Source organism: Microtus pennsylvanicus, chromosome 2, assembly GCF_037038515.1.
Source record: "Microtus pennsylvanicus isolate mMicPen1 chromosome 2, mMicPen1.hap1, whole genome shotgun sequence".
In the NCBI taxonomy this organism is placed as follows: Eukaryota; Metazoa; Chordata; class Mammalia; order Rodentia; family Cricetidae; genus Microtus; species Microtus pennsylvanicus.
In genome coordinates this window covers 80,421,238-80,430,607 of record NC_134580.1, presented here as the reverse complement: position 1 = coordinate 80,430,607, position 9,370 = coordinate 80,421,238, and the positions used below count along the sequence as shown (strand labels likewise).

At 46.8% G+C, this 9,370-nt stretch overlaps 1 protein-coding gene across 1 annotated transcript in view; it reads left to right on the top strand.

Moving 5' to 3' along the window:
* Positions 1-4,467: 4,467 nt before the first annotated feature.
* The window catches only part of Caprin1 (cell cycle associated protein 1), a 33,581-nt gene continuing 28,678 nt past the window's right edge, over positions 4,468-9,370 (top strand). Inside the window, exons 1-2 of the mRNA XM_075961575.1 lie at positions 4,468-4,627; positions 5,139-5,348. Of these exons, the coding sequence (XP_075817690.1) occupies positions 5,139-5,348 (210 nt within the window). The 5' untranslated portion in view covers positions 4,468-4,627. The remainder of the gene's footprint in view (positions 4,628-5,138; positions 5,349-9,370) is intronic.

Genomic DNA, 9,370 nt, shown 5'->3' with positions numbered 1-9,370 from the left:
CACCTTTAATCCCAGCACTTGGGAGGCAGAGGCAGGCGGATCTCTGTGAGTTCGAGGCCAGCCTGGTCTACAAAAGCTAGTTCCAGGACAGGCTCCAAAGCTACAGAGAAACCTTGTCTTGAAAAACAGAAACAAACAAACAAAAAATAGGGTGCAGCTTTCCCTTAAATGTATTGGTTTTCCTGGACTTGCTACTGCAAGAATATCAGAACAGAAAGAAAAAGGGGAATTAAGATGAAAGATTATGGAAAGTGAAACAGCCATATGTGTTCACCAAATATTCTGAGTGCACTGAGTTTTCCAACCAGGTTTCTGACAGAATGTCATAGTGTTTCAGGTAACTCTGGTGTGTGTTGCACGTCTGGAGACTTTGACTTCTAGAGCCAGCGGTGGTGATGTGTGCCTGTATTTTCATCTTTGGAGGCTTTGGTAGGATTATGAGTTGAAACTGACCTGAGCTACATAGTGAGATCCTGTCTTAACACCCTTCATTCCCCACTAACAGAGATCGCTCTGGCAGTCTTAGAGTAATCAAAAGATTCTCTGAACAGAGCCCCCTGTTGAACTGCGATATGTTTCAAGGTAGGGACTTGAAAACTTCCATTACAGGGCTGGAGAGATGGCTCAGAGGTTAAGAGCATTGCCTGCTCTTCCAAAGGTCCTGAGTTCAATTCCCAGCAACCACATGGTGGCTCACAACCATCTGTAATGGGGTCTGGTGCCCTCCTCTGGTCTTCAGGCATACACACAGACAGAATATTGTATACATAATAAATAAATATAAAAAAAAAGAAAGAAAACTTCCATTACAGAAGAGGGAGTAGAAGTATTTTAGATTTGCTATTTTCTGAAGGGACTGTGTGTATGTGTGGACACGCACATTCCACCACAAGTATACGAAGGTCAGAAATCAGCTTGCTGGACTCCATTTTCTCTTTCAACCATGAGGTTCTTGGGGACCAAATTCAGGTTGTCGGGCTCAGAGCAAGTGTTTTTTCCCACTGAACCATCTTGCTGGCTTGTATTTTAGATGTTGCACACTCTGTGTCACAGTGACTCAGCTCGGATTTGCTCTGGCAAGAAAGTCACCATAGGAAATACACGAATGGATACAGATGTGTTCCATTAAATCTTTATAAAAACAGATGGATCTGGAAGATGGCTTAAGGGGTGAGTCTCTGTCCTGATAGCCAGCTCCCAAGTAATGACATGGAGACTTATAACGAACGCTCAGCCTATGGCTTAGAATTGTTGCTAACTAGCTCTTATAAATTAACCCGTATTTTTATTAGCTATGTTCTACCATGTGGCTTTTACCTCTAGCTCATTCTGTGTGTCCAACTTGTTCCAAGTCTGGCTGGCTTCTCTGCCTATCATCTTTCCAGAGTCCTCCCTGTGCCTGGAAGTCCTGCCTATACCTCCTGCCTAGATGCTGGCCATTTAGCTCTTTATTAAACCAACTAGAAGGCACCTTGGCAAAATACACATCTTCACAGTGTACAAAAAGATTATTCCACAATATTAATGGGTAGTAGCATTTATTTTGCAAGCAAAGAGACCTAAGTTTGAATCCCAAGTACTCATGTTAAACTTGAGCATAGATGTGTCTGTAATCCCAGCATTGGGGGCAAGGTCAGGAGGATCTGAAGAGTTCTCTGGCTGCCAGCCTAGCCAAAACTAAAACAGTGAGTTTCCCTTACAGTCACAAGGCAATATGGCAAAGAGCAGAGAAGACAATGTTCCTGCTCTGGCCTCTACATACGTGGGCACAGCGAATCTGTACACACATGCATGCAGCACATACATATACCCAAAACTATAAAACAAAAATAGAGGACCACTTGTTCAGAGCCATGCCCCTCTGCCCGCCAAGCCATCTTGCTGGCTCTGGTTCTCATACTTCGGTATCCCTCAGAACCATACTGTCATATCAGATCGCTGGGCCTGTAGGTCTGTGGAGGATTTGTCTACTGGAGTATTTAATGTCTGATCGCAAATACATTGGTCGAGTTCTGCAGAACCAAATTTTCAAAATTCTAAAGAGTTTGTTACAGTGAAGGCTAATTTAGTAGGTTTGGCTTGAAAGTCAATTTAGTAGGTTTTGGCTTGGATAGTGACATTGGTTGGTCTGAATATACTTGGAGTTACAAGTAGCTAAGGATCATAACCCTCTATAGGCATCAGAATATTTTTTAATCATAGTGCTAAATACAGTTTAATCCTTAAGTCTAATCTTAGGTTAACTTTTTTGCTCTTCTCATACCTGACGTACAACTGGATAGCAAATCTTGTGGTTCTATCTCACAAGGTCAAATGAACCCAACCCTCGATGCCACCTTACTGGTCTACAATTATAGTGGATCTAACTCACCTTGCAGCTTGTGCCTGGTTTTGCCTACACCACTGTCGCTGGCTCATTTCATTAGCCCATTCCCTGGTCTCCTGGCTTCTGCTTTAACCTCTCACCTCCACCACAAACTTGAAATTTTTATATAGCAGTGGTATTTTTGTCCTTCTCCCCACCACCCCCCAGAAAGGGTTTCTCGGTAGCTTTGGTGTCTGTCCTGGAACTAACTCTGTAGACCAGGCTGGCCTCGAACTCACAGAAACCCACCTGCCTCTGCCTCCTGGAGTGCTGGGATTAAAGGCCTGTGCCGCCACCACCGCCCGGCAACAGTGATTTTTTTTCTTACTATTTTGTTTTTATTTTTGAGATAGCGTTCCTTGGTTGTTCTGGAACTTGCTCTGTGACCAGGCTGACCTCTAACTCATTGAGGCCAACCTGCCTCTGCCTCCCAAGCCCAAGTGTATCACCACCTACTGCATAAGAGTGATTTAAACACAAGAGGACGAAATGAACATGCCCTCTCACTCAGCAGATACTGGTCAGGCCCCTTCTATGTCTGTTTCCCACTCCTTGCTCTAGCCACTGTGGAAGCCATTAGGATTTTTATTTTCCCTTGACTGGATCTCATTATGCAGCTCTTGCTTGGGCTGGAACTGTGTAGACGAGGCTCGTCTTCAACTCAAAGAGGCCTGCCTACTTGCCTCTACCACCCCACTGCAGGGGTGCCCATGCGAGGTTCCTGGTAAATGATGCCCCCCCCCTTTTTTTTTTGCTTTTTCGAGACACGGTTTCTCTGTGGCTTTGGAGCCTGTCCTGGAACTACATTTATAGACCAGGCTGGTCTCGAACTCACAGAGATCCACCTGCCTCTGCCTCCCGAGTGCTGGGATTAAAGGCGTATGCCACCATCGCCCAGCATGATGCTCCCTTTAGTTTTGGAAAAGTCTCTTCCTTCAGTCCTTGCTCATGAGTACCCAGGAAGGCTCTCACTGGCCACCTTTGCCTTCCTTCACTTTCCTGTTACTTGTGCACGCCATTCCCTGCAAACTCCGTATCCAGTCTGTAGTTTTGTTCACCATTCCTATTACAGAAGAGTTCCTAGTACATCAGATGTCCAATAAATATTCAGATGTACAGATGACAGACAGACTTTACAGCTAACTGGAATATCTCAAGGCCACAGGCTGCTGTTGTTTCTCCAGGAAACCGGCCTGCCGGCATTATTCATTTTACTTATCAGGGAAGAGTAACTTTGGTAGAATCCTCTTCTAAATCTTTTCATGGAATATATAAATTGGCCATCTGCTGTTGTCACACAACGCTACGCTGAATTTTCCATGGATCATATTCATAGATTGTTCTAGAGTGCTCATTTTCTACTCATTGTCCATCCTCGCTTTGCCCACCTCCCAACCCCCAGAAAACTTCCAACCCCATCTAGCATAGTCTTTGAAGTTTTGGGTAAAATCTAAAAAAAAAGTGTGTGTGAAAGCTGAGAAACTCAGGCCCTGGGCATACTTCTTATCCATCTCAGGGTAGGTGAAGATGGCTTTAAACATGACCTAGGACATTTTAGAACATCAAAAAGCCTTTAAGGATGCTCATTTCCCAGGGATTCTGCAGAAAATGCCAGGTTACTGGATGACTGTGATGTGGCCATTTGTCTTCTTTCAGACCTTTTAGGGTGTTTGTTTGCTGTGCATATAGATGGAATTCTGGAAGCTGGGAATGCACCACCCACCCCACGCACCCCTTACTTTCACAAACCTTTGCCTCCCCCCCAACCCCCACCACCCCCAAATAAGGGCTCTGCAAGGGGCAATCCCCAGCTCCGGAGCCTGCTGCCTGACACCTATTGTCCCCGTTTGGGTGTCAAGTGATATTGCCTGAAGGACCCCAGCATAGAGTCCATTCAAAAACACAAATCACGGCATCAGTGGCTTCTGTGGGGGTACTGTCCAGATCTGCAGAGCAGCAGGACCCCGGCGCAGAGGTTCCGGCCAGGCGGGGACGCGGTCCGGCGATCTTTCCTGACAGGCGTTCACGTCGGGCAGCCCTAGCGGCTTGAAGGCCCCCGCCCCCGCCCCCCCCCCCCCCCGAGCGCTGCCTGGCTAAGTCCCTCCCGCGCCGGCTCTTGTCCCACTAGGAGCAGCTCAGTGCAGCGGGGACAGGGCGAAGCGGTCTGCGCCCACGGAGCGCACGCCTCTGCTCGCAACGCAGCGCCACCCTTGCCCCCGTCGGCTGCCCACTCCAGACGTCCAGCGGCTCCGCGCGCGCACGGTGAGCGCCATCCCGGACCAAGGCGCCGAAGGGGAAGAGGGGCCGCTGCGCCCGAGTGTCCCTTTTACCTTCGGGACGGCCCGAGCGGCGGCGGGGGCTCGCTCCTGCCCTTCCCACCCCCACCCCGCTCACTCCAGTGCCCTCCTCCACCCCTGGCCCTGACCTCTGTCCCTCTCGCTCTCGCCAGGCAACGGGTGGCGCCCGACCCGATGGGGACCGTTGCCCTGGCGGTTGGCGGCGACCGTGCCAGGCCCCGCCCCCGGCGCGAGCTTGGTGCCCCGGGGCGAGCGGGCAGGGGGAGGGGCGGGCGTCCGGGCGCCCTGCTGGCGGGTCGCGCGCGTGCCCGCGGGCCCCTTCCTGCCGGCGGCGCGCGCCTCCCCCTCCCCCACCACGCGCACAGCCTCCCGCCCGCCCGCTGCGCGTTTTGTCCCGCGTCTCGCCCCGTCCGTCTCCTGACTCGCTGCTCTTGTCCTTCCCTCCCGCTTTTTTCTCCTCTCTTCTCGGTCTAAAGATGCCCTCGGCCACCAGCCACAGCGGAAGCGGCAGCAAGTCGTCGGGACCGCCGCCGCCGTCCGGGCCCTCCGGGAGTGAGGCGGCGGCCGGGGCAGCTGCGCCGGCTTCTCAGCATCCGGCAACCGGCACCGGCGCGGTCCAGACCGAAGCCATGAAGCAGATTCTCGGGGTGATCGACAAGAAACTTCGGAACCTGGAGAAAAAAAAGGTGCTAGGAGATAACGGAGAGGGAGGTCTTGTGGCCCCGGCACGCCTGTCTCCGCGGTGGACGGAGTTTGGTGCCCAGAAAACGGGCGCCTCGGGGAGGTGCCTGTCACCTGACCCGAACGCAGCTCTGCCTCTAGGCCTCGGTTACTCACATCACGCCGTGTCGGGCCTTACCTCCCGGTAATGGGCTGCCTAGGTGGTGGGGCCCCTTGCCGGGCCATCCGGCGGAGGCCACGGGGAAGAAACCGAGGGCCTGGTCAGCCGATCGCCTCGTGGACTTGAGAGAGGCCCATGCCCTGTAGCAGTGGCGTTTGCCCCTTAACACGGCTCGAGGCTGGTGGAATGGCTCTGGCCCCTCTTCCCAGGGAGAGATGTGTGTCAGCCCTGAACTAGGGTCGCAGGCCCATCAGGCTCGTTTCGAGCCGGGCTTCGCTTGGTACCCCCACCCTCTTCTGATGGGCTCCCTACATTTCCCCCTTTGTTTCGATTGTCTGGGTGCTCCGAACCTTAAGCTCAGCCTAGTCACGAGGTGGTTTTTTTTTTCCTTTTTTTGCAGCGACTTTTAATTTTAACTAATTTTGTTGCTGCTGCAGCATACTGAAGGGGCCGGGGGCCCATCTTCGATTGCAAGCCTTCGAGGGTGGATCTAGATTACACTGGAGTAGACTGCCTCTGGGTCTCTAGGCACATGGAGTATCTAACATGGCGGCGGCTGCGGGAGAGGGAAACGCTGTACAGGAGCTGCATTGTGAGCACAAAGCGAAAGCAGAGGGGGAGGGCAGAGACCTAGCAGCCGCCCCGCCTAGCCTCCCCCCCCCAAAAAAACCGAGCCACACCCACTCAGTTTTTGGCTTTAATATTTAGATATTCTAGGCCACACGGTGAGATTACTTAAGTCAGCGTTTTGTTTTACGCTTTTAGTGCAGGACTGGATACCAACACAGTTGATTTGAAGGGTCTCGGTAGAAGTGAATTTCTGTCGTAAGAAAAGTAGTGGAAAAGGACCAGCAGATGGGTAGGTAGTACAGTAAAAACGGAGGTGATTACCCCTGGGACTGTTAGGCTACCTTGGCCTTTTACCGTAGGTAAAATGGAACTTTGATACCTTGTGCCTGCCCATCTTCAGGACATTTTCAATTTTGAAAAATTCCAGTGAAGATTTTTATTTAGTCATTCACAGGGTAGGATTGAAAAAGGAATATTGGCTTAAATCTGGGCTGTACGAAGTTGGAAAAAAACATGACATTTTATGTCTTAGCTTGATAACTTTATCTGCTGACTTTCCCTTTTTAGTACATTCCCCATGGCTACTTTTCTGTCTCAGTGTTGAAGATTGTTACTTTTTAAAAAATTTAATTTCCCAGACTTTATTTGAAATTGAGAATATACATTAATTTGAGATCTCAAGCTCTTCTGAGAATTATTTTGTTATACAGGTGTTTTCTTAGTAATTGGAAAATGTATTAAAATAGTGAAAGCATCATAAGCTACATTCAAATATACAGTTGTATACCAGCATTTTTTGATAATTGCTATGTGAGTTTTTGCCACCCTGTGTGAAACTGAGTCTAGTTATCTTAAAGTTTCTTAATGCAGTAAGCAAAAATGCTGATGCAATTTTGGGGGAGTTTTGGCCTTCTAGTATAGAAACCAATATGAACTTCAATGTTGTAATATTCTTAAGTATAGCTGTTAGTGGCTGTAAAATCTTTAAATATGTTCATTAAAAAACAATGCTGAGGGGCTGGAGAGATGGCTCAGAGGTTAAGGGCATTGACTGCTCTTCCAGAGGTTCGCAGTTCAATTCTCAGCACCACATGGTGGCTCACAACCATCTGTAATGAGATCTTCTGCACCAGAAGAGGCAGAGGTAGGTAGGAACTCTTTGAGTTCAAGGCCATCCTGGTCAACAGAGTTAGTTCTAGGACAGCTAGGGTTGGTACAAAGAGAAACCCTGTCTTGAAAAATAAACAAAACCACAAAACAGTGGTGAGTAGCAGTCATTGTATTTACTAGGTGTTTAAGGGGATTTGATAAACAAGACACAGAAATCTTGACTAAAGGGCCTGTGAAGGCTTGGACCATGACTGGCCAGCTATGTTTAGGTGTAAATATTTGAATTCTTTACACCAGAGAAATGCTGCTATCACCTCAACAGTGGTGGTGCATGCCTGTAATCCCAGCACTCAGGAAACAGAGGCAGGCAGACCCATCCTGGTCTACAGAGTGAATTACAGGACAGCCAAGGGGCTGTCTCAAAACGGTGCCTCAAAAAAGTAATGTAATTATTGTTAAAGATATTATAGACTCAGATAACCTAATGATTTAACAAACAACAATTACATAAAAATATTTTGTATCAGTTTTTTCTTTTGTTCTCAGTGTTTCGTTTGCTAAATATCAGTGAAAAGATTATAATCCACAGGCAGAGCTACTCATTAGACTATTGATGTGTCTTTAATGGCCACAGATGCTTAAGGCATTGGAGGCATTGGATTTTGTACTAACATAAACACATCTGGTTTTTACTTTTCATTTTATTACTGGATGATTTGTCCTGTGAGAGCTTTTCAATGACTGTGGGTTTTTTGTTGTTTTGTTTGTTTTTTTTTTTTTGGAGATGGATCTTCTCTGTGTAGCCCTAACTGTCTTGAAACTTGCCCCTTAGGCTGGCCTCAAACTCACAGAGATTGACTTGCTTCTGCTTCCCAAGTGCCTGGCAGGATTGAGCATTTGTAATTTGTAATGGACCTAAAGTAGGGTTTACGCTATGAATCTGTTTTAATATGTCTTTAGAAACTAATGCAATAGCCATATTTTTTAATTTAGCAATTTATATTTGTTTCTTATCTATTCATACTACAACCTGCTAGACCAAGAAGGTATCTTAACAAAAGTTACCAGTAGATAATGTAGTATCAGTTTAAACCTGATACAATATTATTTCATTTAAGAAAAGTAAGTTTTTTTGTTCATTTCATTAATTTCTGCCATCAGAGGAAAGTTATTCTCTGTCCAGTGAGAATGCTTACCATTGGTGAAATATTATGTAATTCAGCCTAATAAATAAATTTAAAGTTTGGGCTAATAAGTATATCAATGTAGAACAATAAAAGTACATTTATAGTATAGAGAATCAAATGCAAACGTAAAATCCTTAGAAATTTGATTTAAACAAAGTACAAATACTGAGTTGAGGGACTTACTGCCTAGTTTCCTTTTAGTACAGAACTGGGTCTTAGACTATATAAGATATTTGGAAACAAAGTCTGAATTTTAAGAGACACTCATCTGATAGCTTAAGATGTAATCAGTTTTGGCCAGGCGGTGGTGACACACACCTTTAATCCCAGCACTCAGCAGAGGCAGGCTGATCTCTTGAGTTCAAGTCCAGCTTGGTCTACAGGAGCTAGCTCCAGGACAGGCTCCAAAGCTACAGAGAAACCCTGTCTTTAAAAAAAAAAAGATGTAATGAGTTTGGATGTGAGGGATGTTTTTAATAGATGGCATTTAAAACAACTGGCAGTTCTGCTAGGTGAAAGGTTAGCATTCTTTTGCTTTAAAAAATGATTTGTAACCAAAATTGATAAGGAAAAGTATATTTTTACACCATTCTCTAAAGCAGTACGCCTCAATCTGAGAGTCACAACCCCTGGGAGGCTGTTGGATAGCCCTTCTGAGGGGGTCACATAAGATCCTTGGGAAACATATTTACATTACAGCTCCTAATAGTAGCAAAATTACAGTTATGAAGTAGCAGTGAAAATAGTTTATGGTTGGGGGTCACCACACATGAGGAACTGTACTAAAGGGTTGCAGCTTTAGGAAGGTTGAGAACCACTGCTTTATGCATGTTATATTTTTATAGCTAATATTGTTCATTAAAAAGAGTGAAACTAAGCTGGGCGGTGGTGGTGCATGCTTGCCTTTAATCCCAGTGCTTGGGAGGCAGAGTTCAAGTTTGAGGCCAACCTGGTCTACAAAGTGACCAAAGGACAAGTTCCAAAGCTACAGAGAAACTCT